A 24731-nucleotide genomic window follows, 5' to 3' on the forward strand; every position below is an offset into this window, starting at 1 on the left:
TCCTTATCCACAGCTTATTCAAATGTGATTTCCTCCAGTGTGATGTTCTATCGTGTAATGTACTCCTTGGTAATGTACTCCAGTGTGATGTACTCCTGTATACTTAACAGTAATGTACACCAGTGTGATGTACTCCTGTGTATTTAACAGTAATCTACTCCAGTGAGATGTACTGCTGTGTACTTCACAGTAATGTACACCGGTGTGTTGTATTCCAATGTGATGTACTCTAGTGTGATGTACTCCAGTGTGATGTACTCCTGTGGACTTCACAGTAGTGTACTACAGTGTGATGTACTCCGGCGTGATATACTCCAGTGTGATGTACTCCTGTGGACTTCACAGTAGTGTACTAGAGTGTGATGTACTCCGGCGTGATGTACTCCAGAGTACTTCTCAGTAATGTACTACAGTGTCATGTACTCCGGCGTGATGTACTCTAGCGTGATGTACTCCTGTGTACTTAACAGTAATGTACTCCAATGTAATATACTCCGGCGTGATGTACTTCTGTGTGATGTACTCCAGACTGATGTACTTCAGTGTGATGCGCTCCGGTGTGATGTACTCCTGTGTACTTCACAGTAATGTACTACAGTGTGATGTACTCCGGCGTGATGTACTCCAGAATGATGTACTCCAGAGTGATGTACTCCAGTGTGACGTTCTCTCGTGTAATGTACACCTTGGTAATGTACTCCAGTGTGATGTACTCCTGTATACTTAACAGTAATGTACACCAGTGTGATGTACTCCTGTGTATTTCACAGTAATGTACTCTAGTGTGATGTACTCCAGTGTGATGTACTCCAGTGTGATGTACTCCTGTATACTTAACAGTAATGTACTCCAGTGAGATGTACTCCTGTGTACTTCACAGTAATGTACACCGTTGTGTTGTACTCCAGTGTGATGTACTCTAGTGTGATGTACTCCAGTGTGATGTACTCCTGTGGACTTCACAGTAGTGTACTACAGTGTGATGTACTCCGGCGTGATGTACTCCAATGTGATGTACCCCAGTGTGATGTACTCCTGTGGACTTCACAGTAGTGTACTACAGTGTGATGTACTCCGGCGTGATGTACTCCGGCGTGATGTACTCCACAGTACTTCACAGTAATGTACTACAGTGTCATGTACTCCGGCGTGATGTACTCTAGCGTGATGTACTCCTGTGTACTTAACAGTAATGTAGTCCATGAAATATACTCCGGCGTGATGTACTTCAGTGTGATGTACACCAGACTGATGTACTTCAGTGTGATGCGCTCCGGTGTGATGTACTCCTGTGTACTTCACAGTAATGTACTACAGTGTGATGTACTCCGGCGTGATGTACTCCAGAATGATGTACTCCAGAGTGATGTACTCCAGTGTGACGTTCTCTCGTGTAATATAGTCCTTGGTAATGTAGTCTAGTGTGATGTACTCCACTGCCATGCACTCCTGTGTACTTCACAGTAATGTACTACAGTGTGATGTTCTCCGGCGTGATGTACTCGAGAGTGATGTACTACAGAGTGATGTACTCCATTGTGATGTACCCCAGTGTGATGTTCTGTCGTGTAATGTACTCCTTGGTAATGTATTCCTGTGTGATGTACTCCTGTATACTTAACAGTAATGTACACCAGTGTGATGTACTCCTGTGTATTTCACAGTAATGTACTCCGGTGTGATGTACTCCTGTATACTTAACATTAATGTACTCCAGTGTGATGTACTGCTGTGTACTTCACAGTAATGTACACCGTTGTGTTGTATTCCAATGTGATGTACTCTAGTGTGATGTACTCCAGTGTGATGTACTCCTGTGGACTTCACAGTAGTGTACTACAGTGTGATGTACTCCGGCGTGATGTACTCCAGTGTCATGTACTCCAGTGTGATGTACTCCAGTGTGATGTACTCCTGTGGACTTCACAGTAGTGTACTACAGTGTGATGTACTCCGGCGTGATGTACTCCAGAGTACTTCACAGTAATGTACTACAGTGTCATGTACTCCGGCGTGATGTACTCTAGCGTGATGTACTCCTGTGTACTTAACAGTAATGTACTGCAGTGTAATATACTCCGGCGTGATGTACTTCAGTGTGATGTACTCCAGACTGATGTACTTCAGTGTGATGCGCTCCGGTGTGATGTACTCCTGTGTACTTCACAGTAATGTACTACAGTGTGATGTACTCCAGAATGATGTACTCCAGAGTGATTTTCCCCAGTGTGACGTTCTGTCGTGTAATGTACTGCTTGGTAATGTACTCCAGTGTGATGTACTCCTGTATACTTAACAGTAATGTACACCAGTGTGATGTACTCCTGTGTATTTCACAGTAATGTACTCTAGTGTGATGTACTCCAGTGTGATGTACTCCTGTATATTTAACAGTAATGTACTCCAGTGAGATGTACTGCTGTGTACTTCACAATAATGTACACCGGTGTGTTGTATTCCAATGTGATGTACTCTAGTGTGATGTACTCCAGTGTGATGTACTCCTGTGGACTTCACAGTAGTGTACTACAGTGTGATGTACTCCGGCGTGATGTACTCCAGTGTCATGTACTCCAGTGTGATGTACTCCTGTGGACTTCACAGTAGTGTACTAGAGTGTGATGTACTCCGGCGTGATGTACTCCAGAGTACTTCACAGTAATGCACTACAGTGTCATGTACTCCGGCGTGATGTACTCCGGCGTGATGTACTCCTGTGTACTTAACAGTAATGTACTCCAATGTAATATACTCCGGCGTGATGTACTTCTGTGTGATGTACTCCAGACTGATGTACTTCAGTGTGATGCGCTCCGGTGTGATGTACTCCTGTGTACTTCACAGTAATGTACTACAGTGTGATGTACTCCGGCGTGATGTACTCCAGAATGATGTACTCCAGAGTGATGTACTACAGTGCGACGTTCTCTCGTGTAATATAGTCCTTGGTTATGTAGTCAAGTGTGATGTACTCCAGTGCGATGCACTCCTGCGTACTTCACAGTAATGTACTACAGTGTGATGTTCTCCGGCGTGATGTACTCGAGAGTGATGTACTCCATTATGATGTACTCCAGTGTGACGTTCTCTCGTGTAATGTAGTCCTTGGTAACGTAGTCCAGTGTGATGTACCCCAGTGTGATATACTCCAGTGTGATGTACTCCAGTGTGATCTGCTCCGGTTTGATGTACTCCAGTGTGATGTACTCCAGTGTGATGTACTCTTGGTACTTCAAAGTAATATGCTACAGTGTGATGTATTCCAGTGTGATCTGCTCCGGTTTGTTGTACTCCAGTGTGATGTACTCCAGTGTGATGTACTCTTGGTATTTCAAAGTAATGTGCTACAGTGTGATGTATTCCAGTGTGATGTATTCCAGTGTGATGTACTCCATTGTGATGTACTCCAGTGTGATGTACTCCTGTGTGATGTACTCAAGTGTGATGTACTCAAGTGTGATGTACTCTTGTGTACTTCAAAGTAATGTACTCCAGTGTGATGTATTCCAGTGTGATGTACTCCAGTGTGATGAACTCCAGTTTGATGTACTCCTGTGTGATGTACTCCGAGGCGATGCACTCCAGTGCGATGCACTCCTGTGTACTTAACAATAATGTATTCCAGTGTGATGTACTCCTGTGTGGTGTACTCCTTGGTAATATACTCCATTGTGATGTACTCCTGTGTGATGTACACAAGTGTGATGTACACCAGAGTAATGTACTTCAGTGTGATGTACTCCTGTGTACTTCACAGTAATGTACTCCAGTGTGATGTACTCCAGTGTGATGTACTCCAGTGTGATGTACTCTTGGTACTTCAAAGTAATGTGCTACAGTGTGATGTATTCCAGTGTGATCTGCTCCAGTGTGATCCCCTCCGGTGTGTTGTACTCCAGTGTGACGTTCTCTCGTGTAATATAGTCCTTGGTAATGTAGTCTAGTGTGATGTACTCCAGTGCCATGCACTCCTGTGTACTTCACAGTAATGTACTACAGTGTGATGTTCTCCGGCGTGATGTACTCGAGAGTGATGTACTACAGAGTGATGTACTCCATTGTGATATACTCCAGTGTGATGTACTCCTGTATATTTAACAGTAATGTACTCCAGTGAGATGTACTGCTGTGTACTTCACAATAATGTACACCGGTGTGTTGTATTCCAATGTGATGTACTCTAGTGTGATGTACTCCAGTGTGATGTACTCCTGTGGACTTCACAGTAGTGTACTACAGTGTGATGTACTCCGGCGTGATGTACTCCAGTGTCATGTACTCCAGTGTGATGTACTCCTGTGGACTTCACAGTAGTGTACTAGAGTGTGATGTACTCCGGCGTGATGTACTCCGGCGTGATCTTCTCCAGAGTGATGTACTACAGTGCGACGTTCTTTCGTGTAATATAGTCCTTGGTAATGTAGTTTAGTGTGATGTACTACAGTGTGATGTTCTCCGGCGTGATGTACTCAAGAGTGATGTACTACAGAGTGATGTACTCCATTGTGATATACTCCAGTGTGATGTACTCCTGTATATTTAACAGTAATGTACTCCAGTGAGATGTACTGCTGTGTACTTCACAATAATGTACACCAGTGTGTTGTATTCCAATGTGATGTACTCTAGTGTGATGTACTCCAGTGTGATGTACTCCTGTGTACTTAACAGTAATGTACTCCAATGTAATTTACTCCGGCGTGATGTACTTCAATGTGATGCACTCCGGTGTGATGTACTCCTGTGTACTTCACAGTAATGTACTACAGTGTGATGTACTCCGGCGTGATGTACTCCAGAATGATGTACTCCAGAGTGATGTACTACAGTGCGACGTTCTTTCGTGTAATATAGTCCTTGGTAATGTAGTCTAGTGTGATGTACTCCAGTGCAATGCACTCCTGCGTACTTCACAGTAATGTACTACAGTGTGATGTTCTCCGGCGTGATGTACTCGAGAGTGATGTACTCCATTATGATGTACTCCAGTGTGACGTTCTCTCGTGTAATGTAGTCCTTGGTAACGTAGTCCAGTGTGATGTACCCCAGTGTGATATACTCCAGTGTGATGTACTCCAGTGTGATCTGCTCCGGTTTGATGTACTCCAGTGTGATGTACTCCAGTGTGATGTACTCTTGGTACTTCAAAGTAATGTGCTACAGTGTGATGTATTCCAGTGTGATCTGCTCCGGTTTGTTGTACTCCAGTGTGATGTACTCCAGTATGATGTACTCTTGGTATTTCAAAGTAATGTGCTACAGTGTGATGTATTCCAGTGTGATGTATTCCAGTGTGATGTACTCCATTGTGATGTACTCCAGTGTGATGTACTCCTGTGTGATGTACTCAAGTGTGATGTACTCAAGTGTGATGTACTCTTGTGTACTTCAAAGTAATGTACTCCAGTGTGATGTATTCCAGTGTGATGTACTCCAGTGTGATGAACTCCAGTTTGATGTACTCCTGTGTGATGTACTCCGGGGCGATGCACTCCAGTGCGATGTAATCCTGTGTGGTGTACTCCTTGGTAATATACTCCATTGTGATGTACTCCTGTGTGATGTACACAAGTGTGATGTACACCAGAGTAATGTACTTCAGTGTGATGTACTCCTGTGTACTTCACAGTAATGTACTCCAGTGTGATGTACTCCAGTGTGATGTACTCCAGTGTGATGTACTCTTGGTACTTCAAAGTAATGTGCTACAGTGTGATGTATTCCAGTGTGATCTGCTCCAGTGTGATCCCCTCCGGTGTGTTGTACTCCAGTGTGACGTTCTCTCGTGTAATATAGTCCTTGGTAATGTAGTCTAGTGTGATGTACTCCACTGCCATGCACTCCTGTGTACTTCACAGTAATGTACTACAGTGTGATGTTCTCCGGCGTGATGTACTCGAGAGTGATGTACTACAGAGTGATGTACTCCATTGTGATGTACCCCAGTGTGATGTTCTGTCGTGTAATGTACTCCTTGGTAATGTATTCCCGTGTGATGTACTCCTGTGTACTTCACAGTAATGTACTCCGGTGTGATGCACTCCTGTATACTTAACATTAATGTACTCCAGTGTGATGTACTGCTGTGTACTTCACAGTAATGTACACCGTTGTGTTGTATTCCAATGTGATGTACTCAAGTGTGATGTACTCAAGTGTGATGTACTCTTGTGTACTTCAAAGTAATGTACTCCAGTGTGATGTACTCCAGTGTGATGTACTCCAGTGTGATGTACTCTTGGTACTTCAAAGTAATGTACTCCAGTGTGATGTACTCCAGTGTGATGTACTCCAGTGTGATGAACTCCAGTTTGATGTACTCCTGTGTGATGTACTCCGAGGCGATGCACTCCAGTGCGATGTACTCCTGTGTACTTAACAATAATGTATTCCAGTGTGATGAACTCCTGTGTGGTGTACTCCTTGGTAATATACTCCATTGTGATGTACTCCTGTGTGATGTACACAAGTGTGATGTACACCAGAGTAATGTACTTCAGTGTGATGTACTCCTGTGTACTTCACAGTAATGTACTCCAGTGTGATGTACTCCAGTGTGATGTACTCCAGTGTGATGTACTCTTGGTACTTTAAAGTAATGTGCTACAGTGTGATGTATTCCAGTGTGATCTGCTCCAGTGTGATCCCCTCCGGTGTGTTGTACTCCAGTGTGACGTTCTCTCGTGTAATATAGTCCTTGGTAATGTAGTCTAGTGTGATGTACTCCAGTGCCATGCACTCCTGTGTACTTCACAGTAATGTACTACAGTGTGATGTTCTCCGGCGTGATGTACTCGAGAGTGATGTACTACAGAGTGATGTACTCCATTGTGATGTACCCCAGTGTGATGTTCTGTCGTGTAATGTACTCCTTGGTAATGTATTCCCGTGTGATGTACTCCGGTATACTTAACAGTAATGTACACCAGTGTGATGTACTCCTGTGTACTTCACAGTAATGTACTCCGGTGTGATGCACTCCTGTATACTTAACATTAATGTACTCCAGTGTGATGTACTGCTGTGTACTTCACAGTAATGTACACCGTTGTGTTGTATTCCAATGTGATGTACTCTAGTGTGATGTACTCAAGTGTGATGTACTCCTGTGGACTTCACAGTAGTGTACTACAGTGTGATGTACTCCGGCGTGATGTACTCCTGTGTGATGTACTCCAGTGTCATGTACTCCAGTGTCATGTACTCCTGTGGACTTCACAGTAGTGTACTAGAGTGTGATGTACTCCGGCGTGATGTACTCCAGAGTACTTCACAGTAATGCACTACAGTGTCATGTACTCCGGCGTGATGTACTCCGGCGTGATGTACTCCTGTGTACTTAACAGTAATGTACTCCAATGTAATATACTCCGGCGTGATGTACTTCTGTGTGATATACTCCAGACTGATGTACTTCAGTGTGATGCACTCCGGTGTGATGTACTCCTGTGTACTTCACAGTAATGTACTACAGTGTGATGTACTCCGGCGTGATGTACTCCAGAATGATGTACTCCAGAGTGATGTACTACAGTGCGACGTTCTCTCGTGTAATATAGTCCTTGGTAATGTAGTCTAGTGTGATGTACTCCAGTGCGATGCACTCCTGCGTACTTCACAGTAATGTACTACAGTGTGATGTTCTCCGGCGTGATGTACTCGAGAGTGATGTACTCCATTATGATGTACTCCAGTGTGACGTTCTCTCGTGTAATGTAGTCCTTGGTAACGTAGTCCAGTGTGATGTACCCCAGTGTGATATACTCCAGTGTGATGTACTCCAGTGTGATCTGCTCCGGTTTGATGTACTCCAGTGTGATGTACTCCAGTGTGATGTACTCTTGGTACTTCAAAGTAATGTGCTACAGTGTGATGTATTCCAGTGTGATCTGCTCCGGTTTGTTGTACTCCAGTGTGATGTACTCCAGTATGATGTACTCTTGGTATTTCAAAGTAATGTGCTACAGTGTGATGTATTCAAGGGTGATGTATTCCAGTGTGATGTACTCCATTGTGATGTACTCCAGTGTGATGTACTCCTGTGTGATGTACTCAAGTGTGATGTACTCAAGTGTGATGTACTCTTGTGTACTTCAAAGTAATGTACTCCAGTGTGATGTATTCCAGTGTGATGTACTCCAGTGTGATGAACTCCAGTTTGATGTACTCCTGTGTGATGTACTCCGGGGCGATGCACTCCAGTGCGATGTACTCCTGTGTGGTGTACTCCTTGGTAATATACTCCATTGTGATGTACTCCTGTGTGATGTACACAAGTGTGATGTACACCAGAGTAATGTACTTCAGTGTGATGTACTCCTGTGTACTTCACAGTAATGTACTCCAGTGTGATGTACTCCAGTGTGATGTACTCCAGTGTGATGTACTCTTGGTACTTCAAAGTAATGTGCTACAGTGTGATGTATTCCAGTGTGATCTGCTCCAGTGTGATCCCCTCCGGTGTGTTGTACTCCAGTGTGACGTTCTCTCGTGTAATATAGTCCTTGGTAATGTAGTCTAGTGTGATGTACTCCACTGCCATGCACTCCTGTGTACTTCACAGTAATGTACTACAGTGTGATGTTCTCCGGCGTGATGTACTCGAGAGTGATGTACTACAGAGTGATGTACTCCATTGTGATGTACCCCAGTGTGATGTTCTGTCGTGTAATGTACTCCTTGGTAATGTATTCCCGTGTGATGTACTCCTGTGTACTTCACAGTAATGTACTCCGGTGTGATGCACTCCTGTATACTTAACATTAATGTACTCCAGTGTGATGTACTGCTGTGTACTTCACAGTAATGTACACCGTTGTGTTGTATTCCAATGTGATGTACTCAAGTGTGATGTACTCAAGTGTGATGTACTCTTGTGTACTTCAAAGTAATGTACTCCAGTGTGATGTACTCCAGTGTGATGTACTCCAGTGTGATGTACTCTTGGTACTTCAAAGTAATGTACTCCAGTGTGATGTTTTCCAGTGTGATGTACTCCAGTGTGATGAACTCCAGTTTGATGTACTCCTGTGTGATGTACTCCAGTGCGATGCACTCCTGCGTACTTCACAGTAATGTACTCCAGTGTGATGTTCTCCGGCGTGATGTACTCGAGAGTGATGTACTCCATTATGATGTACTCCAGTGTGACGTTCTCTCGTGTAATGTAGTCCTTGGTAACGTAGTCCAGTGTGATGTACCCCAGTGTGATATACTCCAGTGTGATGTACTCCAGTGTGATCTGCTCCGGTTTGTTGTACTCCAGTGTGATGTACTCCAGTGTGATGTACTCTTGGTATTTCAAAGTAATGTGCTACAGTGTGATGTATTCCAGTGTGATGTATTCCAGTGTGATGTACTCCATTGTGATGTACTCCAGTGTGATGTACTCCTGTGTGATGTACTCAAGTGTGATGTACTCAAGTGTGATGTACTCTTGTGTACTTCAAAGTAATGTACTCCAGTGTGATGTTTTCCAGTGTGATGTACTCCAGTGTGATGAACTCCAGTTTGATGTACTCCTGTGTGATGTACTCCGAGGCGATGCACTCCAGTGCGATGTACTCCTGTGTACTTAACAATAATGTATTCCAGTGTGATGTACTCCTGTGTGGTGTACTCCTTGGTAATATACTCCATTGTGATGTACTCCTGTGTGATGTACACAAGTGTGATGTACACCAGAGTAATGTACTTCAGTGTGATGTACTCCTGTGTACTTCACAGTAATGTACTCAAGTGTGATGTACTCCAGTGTGATGTACTCTTGGTACTTCAAAGTAATGTGCTACAGTGTGATGTATTCCAGTGTGATCTGCTCCAGTGTGATCCCCTCCGGAGTGTTGTACTCTAGTGTGATGTACTCTTGTGTACTTCAAAGTAATGTACTACAGTGTGATGTATTCCAGTGTGATGTACTCCATTGTTATGTACTCCTGTGTGATGTACTCCATTGCGATGTACTCAAGTGTGATGTACTCTTGTGTACTTCAAAGTAATGTACTCCAGTGTGATGTATTCCAGTGTGATGTACTCCAGTGTGATGTACTCCAGTTTGATGTACTCCAGTGTGAAGTACTCCGGTGTGATGTACTCCAGTGTGAAGTAGTGTGAAGTAATCCAATGTGAAGTTCTCCAGTCTGTTGTACACCGGTGTGATGTACTCCGGTGTGTTGTACTCCGGTGTGAAGTAGTGTGAAGTAATCCAATGTGAAGTACTCTGGTGTGATGTTCTCCAGTGTGATGTACTCCTGTGTGATGTACTCCAGTGTGATGTACTCCTGTGTGATGTACCCCTGTGTGATGTACACCAGTGTGATGTACTCCTGTGTAATGTACCCCTGTGTGATGTACCCCTGTGTGATGTACTCCAGTGTGATGTACTCCAGTGTGATGTACTCCTGTGTGATGTACCCCTGTGTGATGTACACCAGTGTGATGTACTCCAGTGTGATGTACTCCTGTGTGATGTAACCCGGTGTGAAGTACCCCGGTGTGTTGTACTCCGGTGGGATGTACTCCGGTGTGATGTACTCCTGTGTGAAGTAGTGTGAAGTAATCCAATGTGAAGTACTCCTGTGTGTTGTACTCCGGTGTAAAGTACTCCGCTGTGAAGTACTCCGGTGTGATGTACTCTAGTGTGAAGTAGTGTGAAGTAATCCAATGTGATGTACTCCAGTGTGTTGTACTCCGGTGTGATGTACTCCTGTGTGAAGGACTACGGTGTGATGTACTCCGGTGTGATGTATTCCGGAGTGATGTACTCCGGTGTGAAGTACTCCAGTGTGATGTACTCCTGTGTGAAGTAGTGTGAAGTACTCCGGTGTTAAGTACTCTGGTGTGAAGTGCTCCGGTGTTAAGTACCCTGGTGTGAAGTACTCCGGTGTGATGTACTCTAGTGTGAAGTAGTGTGAAGTAATCCAATGTGATGTACTCCAGTGTGTTGTACTCCGGTGTGATGTACTCCTGTGTGAAGGACTACGGTGTGATGTACTCCTGTGTGAAGTAGTGTGAAGTACTCCGGTGTGAAGTACTCCGGTGTGAAGTACTCCAGTGTGATGTACTCCTGTGTGAAGTAGTGTGAAGTACTCCGGTGTTAAGTACTCTGGTGTGAAGTGCTCCGGTGTTAAGTACCCTGGTGTGAAGTACTCCGGTGTGAAGTACTCCGGTGTGAAGTACTCCAGTGTGAAGTACTCCGGTGTGAAGTACTCCGGTGTAAACTACTCCGGTGTGAAGTACTCCGGTGTAAACTACTCTGGTGTGAAGTACTCCAGTGTGAAGTACTCCAGTGTGAAGTACTCCGGTGTGAAGTACTCCGGTGTAAACTACTCCGGTGTGAAGTACTCTGGTGTAAACTACTCTGGTGTGAAGTACTCAGATGTGAAGTACTCCGATGTGAAGTACTCCGGTATGATGTAGTGTGAAGTACTCCGGTGTGAAGTACTCCGGTGTGAAGTACTCTAGTGTGAAGTACTACGGTGTGAAGTAGTGTGAAGTACTCCGTTGTGAGATACTCCGATGTGAAGTACTCCAGTGTGAAGTACTCCGATGTGAAGTACTCCGGTGTAAAGTACTCCAGTGTGAAGTACTCCAGTGAAGTACTCCTGTGAAGTACTCCAGTGAAGTACTCCGGTGTGAAGTACTCCAGTGTGAAGTACTCCGGTGTTATGTACTCCAGTGTGAAGTACTCCGGTGTTAAGTACTCTGGTGTGAAGTGCTCCGGTGTTAAGTACCCTGGTGTGAAGTACTCCGGTGTGAGGTACTCCGGTGTGAAGTACTCCAGTGTGAAGTACTCCGGTGTGAAGTACTCCGGTGTAAACTACTCCGGTGTGAAGTACTCCGGTGTAAACTACTCTGGTGTGAAGTACTCAGATTTGAAGTACTCCAGTGTAAAGTACTCCGGTGTGAAGTACTCCAGTGTGAAGTACTCCAGTGTGAAGTACTCCGGTGTGAAGTACTCCCGTGTAAACTACTCCGGTGTGAAGTACTCCGGTGTAAACTACTCTGGTTTGAAGTACTCAGATGTGAAGTACTCCAGTGTGAAGTACTCCGGTGTGAAGTACTCCAGTGTGATGTACTCTGGTGTGAAGTAGTGTGAAGTACTCTGGTGTGAAGTAGTGTGAAGTACTCTGGTGTGAATTACTCCTGTCTGAAATACTCCGCTGTGAAGTACTCCGGTTTGAAGTACTCCGGTGTGAAGTACTCCGGTGTGAAGTACTCCGATGTGAAGTACTCCAGTGTGATGTACTCTTTTCGGCAATACTCGAAGTCACCGCATGACTGTTGGCAGTGATAATACCACCCTATAAACACCCGGTGTTGGGGAGAACTTGTGGCGTGATACGAATACAACAAATTCTTTTTTAAACTTCAGAGTAAGTTATCCTTCAATTTATCTGCCAGTTACCAGTTTCAATCCCCGCACACCGCGACCTCTCTGATCTCTTTTGTGCCTCTGCATGTCACATGATTTTGCAATTTTGTATCAGATGTATGCCACTTGGAATATTGAGGATCATCGCCTGCGCCTAATCTGAGTATGTTGCTTTCATGACCCAAACCACACATCCATTCACTGAATTCCTGTAATCTTCAGTGACTTTTCTGGCCCCAATGCATGCATTGGGACAAAACATGATACGTTTGACCCAAATGAAAAGGTCTGTATTTGTGATGAGGAAAACGTATCTAATACCCATTCAAGGTGGTACACAAGAATGTATCTATAAATACATATTAGTTAGTATAAGTGTTCTTGCATTCAGCTCCATTTTTATCAGAATGTTTGAGTGTGTCTAAACTGAACTGGAAAAGAAACTTGTCGCGTGCCCTATCAGACGTTTGACATTTTCCGCCCGACGCAGAGTCTTTGCATGTATGTAAGCACGGGGTGGCCATATTCGGTATTAAAGTGACAAATATTGTGTCTGTAACCACTTTCCGCGTTTGAATGAATTGAAGTGAAAATCTGGACAACTAAATTTTCAACTCCCACTAATTTTGTTTGTCTGGGGTACAATATGTAACAACGAAATGTCAGTTTGATGTGTTGAATATTTTGTCGAATTGTTGGTTTATAAAATATATTTAAAAAAAAAAAACTTGTGTCGTAATTACAGTCACATCAATCTGTTGCAAAGTTTATGTTGCCGTCAAGTTTACGTTAAACACCAAACTAGGCTTTTATATTAGTTTCGCAGTTCTGCATTCCGGCAACGCCCAATATGACTTTGGTAGTAGTGTTCCTGTTCTCGACAACGCCCAATGTGACTTTGGTAGTAGTATTCCTGCTCTCGACAACGCCCAATATGACTTTGGTAGTAGTGTTCCTGTTCTCGACAACGCCCAATGTGACTTTGGTAGTAGTATTCCTGCTCTCGACAACGCCCAATATGACTTTGGTAGTAGTGTTCCTGTTCTCGACAACGTCCAATATGACTTTGGTAGTAGTATTCCTGTTCTCGACAACGCCTAATATGACTTTGGTAGTAGTGTTCCTGTTCTCGACAACGTCCAACATGACTTTGGTAGAAGTATTCCTGTTCTCGACAACAGCCAATATGACTTTGCTAGACGTATTCCTGTTCTCGACAAAGCCTAATATGACTTTGGTAGTAGTATTCCTGTTCTCGACAACGCCCAAAATGACTTTGGTAGAAGTGTTCCTGTTCTCGACAACGCCCAATATGACTTTGGTAGTAGTATTCCTGTTTCGACAACGCCCAATATGACTTTGGTAGTAGTATTCCTGTTCTCGACAACAGCCAATATGATTATGTTGTAACATCGCTGTTTTCAACAACGCTCAATCTGACTTAGGTGTTAGCATCACAGCTCTTTACAACATCCTATATGACTTTGGTATAATATCGACAACACCTAATATGGTGGTAGTTTTGCAGGTAATGACGACACCCAATACAACTGACTGTAAAACAAAATGTGAGAACAACCATGTACTTTACAAAACAGCCGTTCAGTTACAATCTGAAATATATACACCAGTGCTTTAAAAAAAACAGCATTACATAGACAGAAATCCTTTACACGCCTGTATCAAGTTACAGGATGTTAACTGGTTACAAAAGACTGAAATCATCAGCGCAGCACAAAAGAAATATTACCCACGTTACAACTCCCGGCTCCTATTGTCACAACAATGTGAGGTCATAGTCATTAATGCCGCCATAAGAATATACCCATAAAATGCAGTTGTATTCACACGACACTAAACGGTACACAGACATGCACTCACTCGTAAATAAGTGCATGTTGAATCACAAACGATCATCACTGTGACAGTCAAAACCGCGCTGACATTTCTGGGAATAGAGTTTGTAGATATGCAGAGTGGTTAACTTTTGGTGAGCACATTCACTGTTTTCCAGGTTCACCTGTGTCGTTCATCAACTTGACAGAGGTGTAGAGATTTCAGGCAGGAAGTTGTATCAGGTTGTCAGACAGGTTTCCGATTCCCAGGTGGTTTTATCGATCCCTTTGTCCGTGAATGTTTTCTGCTGTCTCCTATTACTGTTCCTGGTCACAGCGAGCGTATTTAGGCCAGAAGCATGACATTTCGCTTAGAGAGGAGCTGGAAAAATGTCAGAATACAATTTGGTTTCATTTTGTCCTGTTTCGTTTTAGTTAGTGTACAGGTGTTGTTTTAGTTACAAATGTTTTAGTTACGAGTGTTGTTTTAGTGTACAGGTGTTGTTTTAGTTACAAATGTTTTAGTAACGAGTGTTGTTTTAGTGTACAGGTGTTGTTTTAGTTACAAATGTTTTAGTAACGAGTGTTGTTTTAGTTTACAGGTGTTGTTTTAGTGTACAGGTGTTGTTTTAGTGTACAGGTGTTGTTTTAGTTACAAATGTTTTAGTTACGAGTGTTGTTTTAGTGTACACGTTTTTGCACAAGTTCGTGTTTCGGTTAAGTTAAGCTCAGAAAATTCGGTCCTATGAGTTATTTATTAAGTGTTATTATGATTAATCATTTTCTTGTATAAAGCATATTAAACACCATCAGGCCAGTTATAAGCAGCTGCATTCATGTCACTGCCTGATGTATCCAGGGCAAGCTGGTAGCCCCTTCCTGTCTCAGTCTCGGGTTATATTAGGTATGGAGATATGGATCTATCTAAGAAAGCTAAAAATTTGAAAATCGTTAAAGAGAACGAACTGATATGATCTGAAAGGTTAAGGGTTTTTTTATCATTGTAAACTGAAATCTTCTTTGAAATAACTTCTTTCTGGTCCAACTCCGCATATTTAATCCTAAAATGAACCTTCAAACTTTAGAATTAGATAAAATAATCTGTTAGTACGTGTAACTGTGATGAAAGATGACGTTAGAGATATGCTAAGGCACGCTGACAGCACAAAGGCAACTGGCCCTGATTGTATTGGAAATACGATTTTTAAAAGTGCAGGTTACAGTTAAGCTCCAATCCATTCTAAACTATTCAATTTCTCTCTTCAACGCCCAAGATTCCCATCACTATGGAAAGAAATTCGTATCATTCCTGTTCATAAAAACAACAGCGTATATGAGTGTATATTACAGACATGTGGCACTCACAAGTTGTACAAAAAAGATATTTGAAAAATATATTTTCAAACATGTGTATAACTATTTAAGGAATAATAATGGTCTTACTCCCCCACAGTCTGGATTCATGCAGGGTGACTCCTACTCACTTCAGTTAATATGAAAAGTCCTTAGATGAAGATAGGGGAGTTAGAGCTGTATTTTGTGACATCAGTAAAGCTTTCGGTCAAATTTGGCACAAAGAAATAAGTCATAAACTACAACATTTTGGTATCTGTAGAAAGTTATTGGTTGACAGTTACTTAGAAAATCGATGTGTAAGACAGGGCTCCGTCTGGGGAGCAATAGTGGTTATTATTCATATCAATGATATATTGTTGAAGGAATAAATGGTAGTATAAAATCATTTTGCTGATGACACATCTATGTTTGTGGGGGGCGGTCGGGTAGCCTAATGGTTGAAGCGTTCGCTCGTCACGCCGAAGACCCGGGTTCCATTCCAGACATGGGTACAAAGTGTGAACCCCATTTCTTGTGTCCCCCGCCGTGATATTGCTGGAATATTGCTAATAGCGGCGTAAAACCATACCCACTCACTCTATGTTTATGATCTTAGAAGATCAGGATTAAGCTGCTAGTACTCTTTAATAATTACACTGATGATTGTGCAAGGAAACGTTTTCCTATGGTTAATTGTCTTAGAAGATAAAAATCTCATTTATCCCTAAATACCTTAGAAACTATGCACAAATCATCTATTTTGCCTATTGTTTTACTATTGTTGTCAAATTTGGGATAACTGTACTTATGAACAACCTAATTTATTGGACAAAATAAACTAATTAGATGATCTAAGAGCTAAATGTAGTGCTGATGGGGTACGAATCATCAGGACAGACGCTGCGATTCACAATTGGTAACGTTTACAAAATAAATAATCAACCCTCACCCGACTATCTTGAAAGGCTTTTTCCTCATACAGTTTCGGAAAGCACTAATTATAACTTTAGGAATAAGGCTAATCTTCAAACAGTGAAGTATAAAACAAAAGCATAGGCAGAATCATTTGTACAAGATACAGCAACACTTTGGAATATGCTACAGGAAACCAAAGGGGTGCAGAGACTGTCACAAAATTTGTAAACATGCTGTAAAGTAGGGTAGATACTGGGATGTGCTCGGATTGAAATTTAGGAAACAGGTTATGCCAAATTCTTCACAGTCGCATCAAGTTTGTTCAGCAGCGATCTTAACGTAGATCAGTATAATAGACATATTTTGCATACTAAAGTGAGTGAGTGAGTTTTACGCCGCTTTTAGCAATATTCCAGCAATATCACAGCGGGGGACACCAGAAATGGGCTTCACACATTGTACCCATGTCGGGAATTGACCCCGGGTTTTCGGCGTGACGAGCGAACGCTTTAACCACTAGGCTACCCGACCGCTCCTGCATACTTAAGGTTGTTCCTGTGGATATTACACCAAAGACGCTTTACTTTTCCTTTTTCTTCGTGTGTACAAATTATCCTGGAATTTTGTCAACATCGTTACTCTTTACAAACAGTGCTATACGGAAATTCGTATTTGTGTAAGGGAGATCAAATCCAAATATTAGATTATATTCCAAACTTCATATTAAAAACTGGCAGATTTTAAATTTAGTAAATGCATTGATTGATATACTGCAAATATATCTTGCATACATAGAGGTTATCACGCGAGTGTGTTTTGGGATGGTAAATATCCTGCATTGGGAATAAACATTGTATTTAGCGAGCCTTGGCGAGCTAAATACATAATGTTTATTCCTAATACAGGATATTTACCATCCCTAAACACACAAGCGTAATAACCTCTTTATCATATAATGTCATTCTTTAATTCTGTGCTTCAAAATCGCTTTCCCTCTCTCACAAACATGACCGAAACATTGCGAGTTTTCCTGGAATGCGCGCATTAATATTTATTACGTCACAGGGTAAGTGATGTGTCAGTCGGACAGTGACAGTAGCCATTATAGTTCCACCTGAAATCTGTTTCTTATACAGTGGCGAAGCAACATATACGCAAAACAACAATTGTTTTTAATTGCCTTTCGCGGCAATCCATCGGTCTGTCCGCTAGAGTAACTGCCCTTTGTCAAAGGGAAGCTACTCTAACCCTAGTCTACAGTGACAACCGGTACACGTTAGGACGGTTCTCATTTCAGGGTGGGGAGGTATAATTCAAAGATTCACACATTCAAAATAAGTGAAAGAGTGATATCTAAAAAAAAAATTAGAAAGTAATAATTGTTCATTTTTTAATTTTTTGGTATTTTTTTCTGAAACCCACGAACAGGTAATTTCATACTGAAACAACCAACAATGAAAGTGAAATATAACATAATAAAATATGTTTGAAGACATTTTATTCATGACATCATGGTGTTTACAAACCTTTTTCTGATCGATATCCATTACCAACTCCGTCAACCACCACCGTTGGAATTTGGCAGGAGGGGATTTGAAAGTGCATCAGAACACACACCCTTTCGAAAGTCCACGAAAACAATGTCCCAACTGAAGTGACAGCTTATTAAACTTGATGAAATTCATTTCAGAACACGCACAGTTATGAAAATTATACACGACCTACTATTTCTGGACCACAAATGTCTAAGTTCTGTCACTATTTGGCTTTGGATCCGTGAAATCTTGAAATTGACAGGTCACACCATGCAGATTCCTCGTTTCAAAATATCCGGCTCGTCTGCAGCCTAAACTGGCTGTTCAGTCATACTCAGTTCCATTAGTAAGCATATGGATGTACCAGCAGGCTCGATCAATCCCAGTAAATCTACAGGTAAATGTTGAACCACATCATAGATCGGGGTTGTCATCTTGCTTCTTTTAACTAGATCAAGTTAATGTAAACACATGATTGTCAGCCATTGACAGCTGTGAGGTGTGAGTAACCGTGATTTAGGTCAAGTTCTGCCACATCCAAGTTCGGGGTAGAGAGGCAATTTACTTTGATGTTATTCTTGTTTACTGGGGGTAATTGCTATCTAACTAATAACTCTTAGACATGTTAAATGTATATAGGAATGTTTATTCATAAAGTTTGCTAGGGAAATATATTCGTTTAGCATTTTAAAACCTTTTTCTATCACCCGTCTACCCTACAATAGAAATGATGGCATGTTCAATTTCCAAGAAATGACCTCTCTCACAAATGTCCGAGAAACGACAGCAAAGTCCACCATGTTCAACAGTGTGCAACAGTTTGATAGAAATTAAAACATCTTTCTTTGGATTAAGTTAGGAGTGTTATTTGTCAACTTCGTTTGAAAAACTATGTGTTTTGAACACTTATTATGAACTACTCACGATCTCATTAATCTTGAACTTTAGTAATATTTGTTACATATATAACTACCTGTGACCACTTTTCGGAATGTTCTAAGATCGCGGACCTGTGCACCTGTGTTATTGCGCGTTGCAAGAGAGCGCCGTTTTCAAAGCGTAGTTGCAGTCATGGTAGAATGGAGATAAACTTACTGTGTTTTGAAATTAATGTAGTCCCACTGTAGAATAGAAACCTCTTTATCATAATTTGGAACCTCGCGCTAAAGCGCTTGGTTCAAAATAATAATAAAGGGGTATCTATTCTACAGTGGGACTACATCAAATTTCAAAACACAGTAGGTTTATCTCCTAATTGTTTCGAAATTTATATCTCCAAAGTTGCGAAAACTTATAGAATGCCTTAGCTACGTCACAGTTAGACACAGATTTTCAGTATATTAGACTGTTCTTTTAATAATGATAGCAATTATCCCTGTAGTTTATCCAGATTCCCGATGGTTAATTCTGACTCGATCGCCGAATGACAAGGGCGACGCCATGTTTGTTTATAAACAGTGAAAGTAGTCCCTACTTGACCTTTGATATTTGCATCTCTATCCGCATATGACCCCAACGGATATCGTTTTTATCCGTTGGCTTTATCCTGCCGAGAAACCTACCTATTATATGATACATTTAGATACACATCAAGCTTAGCATGTATATTTCATTTGTTTCATTCAACTTTGACTGACGCATTAATTGCATAATGAAGAGGTATTCACATAAGCGATTTGCTTGATTAGCAACCCATATGCATGTTTTTTTTGTAAACATACAGTTTTTGTTGCTTAGAACTAATTAGCAAAATGTAATTAATAGTATATTCATTTTCAATTCAGTGCCACAGTCAGACAACCAAGACAATAGGCAATCTCACCCTTGTGTGTCCTCCTGGTGAGTATTTAGAGAGAGAGAGAGAGAGAGAGAGAGAGAGAGAGAGAGAGAGAGAGATGGTCATAATACTAAGGGTACTCTGGATAAGTGACTTAGAAGTTCTTGGCATGAAGTTAAATCAAATGAAGTGATCAATCGAAATTGTGAAGTTTCTATTGGAAATCACGGTTATTAATGTTTTGACCTATTGTTAAACACTTAGAGAGCATTTCATTGAAATTATTCTTTGACCTTTATGTAAGCATGTGAAGGGTTTTCTCATAGATAACATAGACTTTGTGATTTGTCTACCCAGGTACTCGGAGTATCCATTATCTATAAGTTTTAATGTTGTTAGTTTTCATGAAAATATTGAAACTATGCTATTACATACTGGCTTATAGAGTACCGCAAAAACATCCCAGATAGATTTTATTCTGGATGCACTAAATTCGGTTATTAGCAATGAAATGTGTTATTTTGACGGGTGTTAATATTCACAACAGAAAAGAGTAGCTTGGGGTACATAGGTAGCCCCTACTTATGCATCTCTTGAAAGGGGACGTTAAATGTTTCAGAGAAGATCTCATTCTATGACAAGGTAGGTTACATACTGGGAGGATCCATGAAAGAAAATATTGAAAATTCCAGGAATTGTTTATAAGATGACGGTATTATTATGTTAAAAAGCAGTGATATTCAACTCATAGCTATCCACGAAAATCTTAATTCACCTGATCCTTCACCCAGTTTAACCACTGGAAAAAGTGGAATTAGTCGACAAACGATGTAAGAATCAAATTGAGATCTAGTGATATGTACAAACTGACATCAAACTGTCATGCTGATACGCATCAATATTAACATTGTTTATAACACTGAACGTAATATCCCCTATTATATATATGTACGTGTGTGTGAGTGCGTGCGTGCGTGCGTGCGTGTGTGTGCGTGCGTGTGCGTGCGTGCGTGTGTGTAATGAATAAACAATCTATTACAAATTAAATTCGAGGTAGAATATATATTCTAGTTTTTCTTAATTTCGATCTTACAATTATGTGTAATTTATATTACATTTGATAATGAAACACATCAAAGAAATTAATACCAGCCTCTAAAGATTAAAAAATCACCAACATTCTTAATTCATCATCCAAAACTGGCTACCACAGGAGATATCGCTTGGATGAGATCAAGCGATATCTACACTATCACAATGCTTTGCAGACCATTGTGACATCACTGGTTACCATGACGTCACAATAAAATGACATCACTAATGGCTCTGCTACTGAAGCTGTTAGCAGTACCTTTTTTTACAGTGAAGACACTAATTACTGTCTACATATTGAAAAGGTTGGAAGAATGATGTTGGATGATAAATAAAATCTCACCCTCGTGTCTTTTGACATCAAATATTTCAACACTCGTTGATAAAAGTGGGAAAAGATCCTCGGCAAGCCTCGGAGTTTTCCCACTTTTATCAACTCGTGATGATATATTTGATATCAAAAGACACTCGGGTGAGATTCTCTATCTATTACCTTAGTAATAGATAGTTGTGTCATTCTATAACGAATTTATACACATTACGAAACATTAAAACGTATATAAAACAGTATGTTGTTGCCAGGTTTTGTTTTGTAGGGTGGACGTTTTATGGAACCAGCTGTTATCTCAAAGTATCAACGGTTATGGAATGGGAGGAAGCCAAGGAGCTATGTATAAGGTAGTCTCGGGGGTAGCTTACACTTAGAATATGTGTCTAACGTTTGGAAAATCTATATCGATAAGCGTTTGAGCTGTCACAGGCGTCGAGATTCTTCCTGGTGTGTATGGGTAAAGGGAGACAACTCCTCTACACGCGGCTTCCCCTGTATACCCAAAGTTCAGCTCTATTCTTAAAGTCTCAGCGATTTGAAGCTAGTATGCATTAGTGATGTGAATATATAAAGATGTAATATTTATTGATATAACTGCATTATAATACACCTGTGGCCATCATCACCTTGTATTGCATCCAGAGTGAATATGGTTTGCGCCCGCCGATGTTAGCAATATTTCAATAATCACGGCGGGGAACACCGGAAACGCTGCATCTGGGAAGGTTTGGATATACATCTTTTATATCAGTGAGTGAGTGAGTGAGTTAAAGTCACATCGGTAATATCTCAGTCATATCGTGACGATTATAACAGAGAACAGTAAGGTTTTGACATACATGTTTTACAACAGAACAAGAGGTTTTGACATGTTCTTTATAACAGAGAACAGGGAATGCCTTTGGAGATACAAGATGAGGTTGAAAACAAAGCTTTGGCTGATATGGCTGCCGACTGGGACATGTTTTGGGTCGGAGAAAAGATTAATGGTAAGGAACAGCAAGAGCAAATGTTTCGTAATTATTTAGCAAACTATTTCTAAATATTAGGTGATATAGTTTGGTTTATCTCTGCTCTCAACTATATCTCAGTTCAATCAGGACGTGCCATCCAAGAACATAATCAGTGTTCACAAACCAAGAGCATAATCAGTGCTCTCGAACTAACAACATCATCAGTGCTCACAAACTAACAACATCATCAGTGCTCACAAACTAACAACATCATCAGTGCTCACAAACAAAGAACATAATCAGTGCGCACAAACCAAGACCATAATCAGTGCGCACAAACCAAAAACATAATCAGTGCGCACAAACCAAGAACATAATCAGTGCGCACAAACCAAGAACATAATCAGTGCGCACAAACCAAGAACATAATCAGTGCGCACAAACCAAGAACATAATCAGTGCGCACAAACCAAGAACATAATCAGTGCGCACAAACCATGAACATAATCAGTGCCCACAAACCAAGAACACGAACAGAACTCAAATACCAAGAACATAATTTATGCGCATCTGTTATTCGAACTTACGATTTACAGGTTTCTCGTACGCAAAAGGGACGCAACTCTGCCCCCGTGCCCTCCTATTTGGTTGAATACACAATGCACCCAATGATTATCCTGTTTTGTATAAGAGAAAAAAAACGTTATCTTAGTACTATTGTTTGTACCGCTTTCAAAGCCTTAATAAGAGGCCATCATCTTCATGAATCTCCGAACCAACAGAGATTATATAACATGATATGTATCTCTACTGACCTCAGATTCTTGTAAAGGCTACTGGGATGTTTAGTACACATGGACATGTGTTTCTACTGACCCCAGATTCCTGTAAGGGCTACTCGGATGTTTAGTACACATGGACATGTGGTTCTACTGACCCCAGATTCCTGTAAGGGCTACTCGGATGTTTATTAAGCATGGACATGTGTTTGTACTGACCACAGATTCCTGTAAGGGCTACTGGGATGTTTAGTAAGTATGGACATGTGTTTCTACTGACCCCAAATTCCTTTCAGGGCTATTGGGGTGTTTAATAAACATAGACGTGTGTTTCTACTGACCTCAGATTCCCGTAAGGGCTACTGAGCTGTTTAGTAAACATGGTTAACGTGTTTCTCCTGACCTCAGATTCCTGTGAGGGCTACTGGGATGTTAACGAGCCCCCAGCCAGTGTCAAGGAAGGAGATTGTGCAGCTGTACAGAAGAACGGTCGCTGGAAGGTTGTGCCATGTCAGAGTCGTCTCCCTTTCTTTTGCAAGAATCCATCATGTTTAGAAGGTATGTTACTTTCCGTACTTACACAATACAACATTTGTTCTCTCTATTAATGTATACCCGCTAATCTAAAACGCTTTTCCAACACATAACCATAAACATGTCTGCAAGTCTGGTCAATGAGCAGCCAAACTCCATTCTAGGAATTCAGGCTTCAGTGTATTGTGTGAACTGCAGGTTCTTTCGACTGTGGACGTGGCAGCTGCCTGAACAACAAGTGGAAGTGTGACGGCATCAACGACTGCGGCAACAACAGGGACGAGATGGACTGCAGTAAGTGACACTAACTGTAGATACACACTTTTTTAATTGCATGATCCATGTGTCTATAAGGGAGTATTGTTTCTTTTAGCGGCACTTGCAATACATTCGACTATTTGGGACATCAGCAGTTTTCAGGAAAGGTGATAGGATTGCCATATCAATGATAATGGACAGTCATGTAACACATGTGTTGTCGCCTTAAGCACGTGACTTTTGTAAGTAATATACCTCTGTTCACCCAGCACTAAGTGGGTACCCGGGAGGATGAGATAGCAATGTGACTGTTAACCTTCTAGGTGTTGGGTTTTTAATTCACCTCAGTCAAATCCCAAAAAATTGTTTGCTTCAAAAGAGGAACCTGGCAAATGGATGAATAACTAGAAAACAGGACTTAAAACCAGGGCTGGCTTTGAACTGTACAAATCCGCTGACTGTCAAATCATATTGGACAGCCGTCTGTGTTATGTTAGATGGAGGAGATGGTTGGAGGGCAGCGATGAGTGTTGTGATGGGGATGTAATGTAACAGCATACGAACTACGTACATGACACTCCAAGTCATGCTTTTACAAACAACTGCCTTGCTGCATTGAACGTCAGGTCACATAATGCTGAATTGTGAACGCACAACACACTTACCTGACATGCCACGATCACCACCCCTCCCCACGATTATATATGTTTCCAAATGCAATGGAATACTTCCATGCACCTACCAAGCAGCTCTCCATCCCTACGTGCCGCTCTTAACCGAAAGCACCACCAACCAATAAATGTATGGAATGCTTACAGATGCACAATAAATAACAAAATCTAGAGATACATATTATCAGTATCGCGGCGCTAAATGTGAATTTAACAATATTTTCAAGAATGAAGTCATTTTTGATACATATTTTAATGGACAGCCTTGTTTGACATGAGCATGTATGGTATATATACACTTCATACCTATACTTATAACCATATGTACAAATATGTATGGCAC

The 24731-nt window shown here is 41.4% G+C and overlaps 1 protein-coding gene across 1 annotated transcript in view; it reads left to right on the forward strand.

The window, feature by feature from the left end:
- The window catches only part of LOC139469407 (uncharacterized), a 176156-nt gene that overhangs the window by 3111 nt on the left and 148314 nt on the right, over positions 1-24731 (forward strand). The window contains exons 2-6 of the mRNA XM_071251571.1: positions 19778-19832; positions 21459-21540; positions 22079-22182; positions 23334-23483; positions 23658-23753. Of these exons, the coding sequence (XP_071107672.1) occupies positions 19778-19832; positions 21459-21540; positions 22079-22182; positions 23334-23483; positions 23658-23753 (487 nt within the window). The remainder of the gene's footprint in view (positions 1-19777; positions 19833-21458; positions 21541-22078; positions 22183-23333; positions 23484-23657; positions 23754-24731) is intronic.

Source organism: Haliotis cracherodii, unplaced genomic scaffold (assembly GCF_022045235.1).
Source record: "Haliotis cracherodii isolate W230 unplaced genomic scaffold, xgHalCrac1.p SCAF_2, whole genome shotgun sequence".
Lineage (NCBI taxonomy): Eukaryota > Metazoa > Mollusca > Gastropoda > Lepetellida > Haliotidae > Haliotis > Haliotis cracherodii.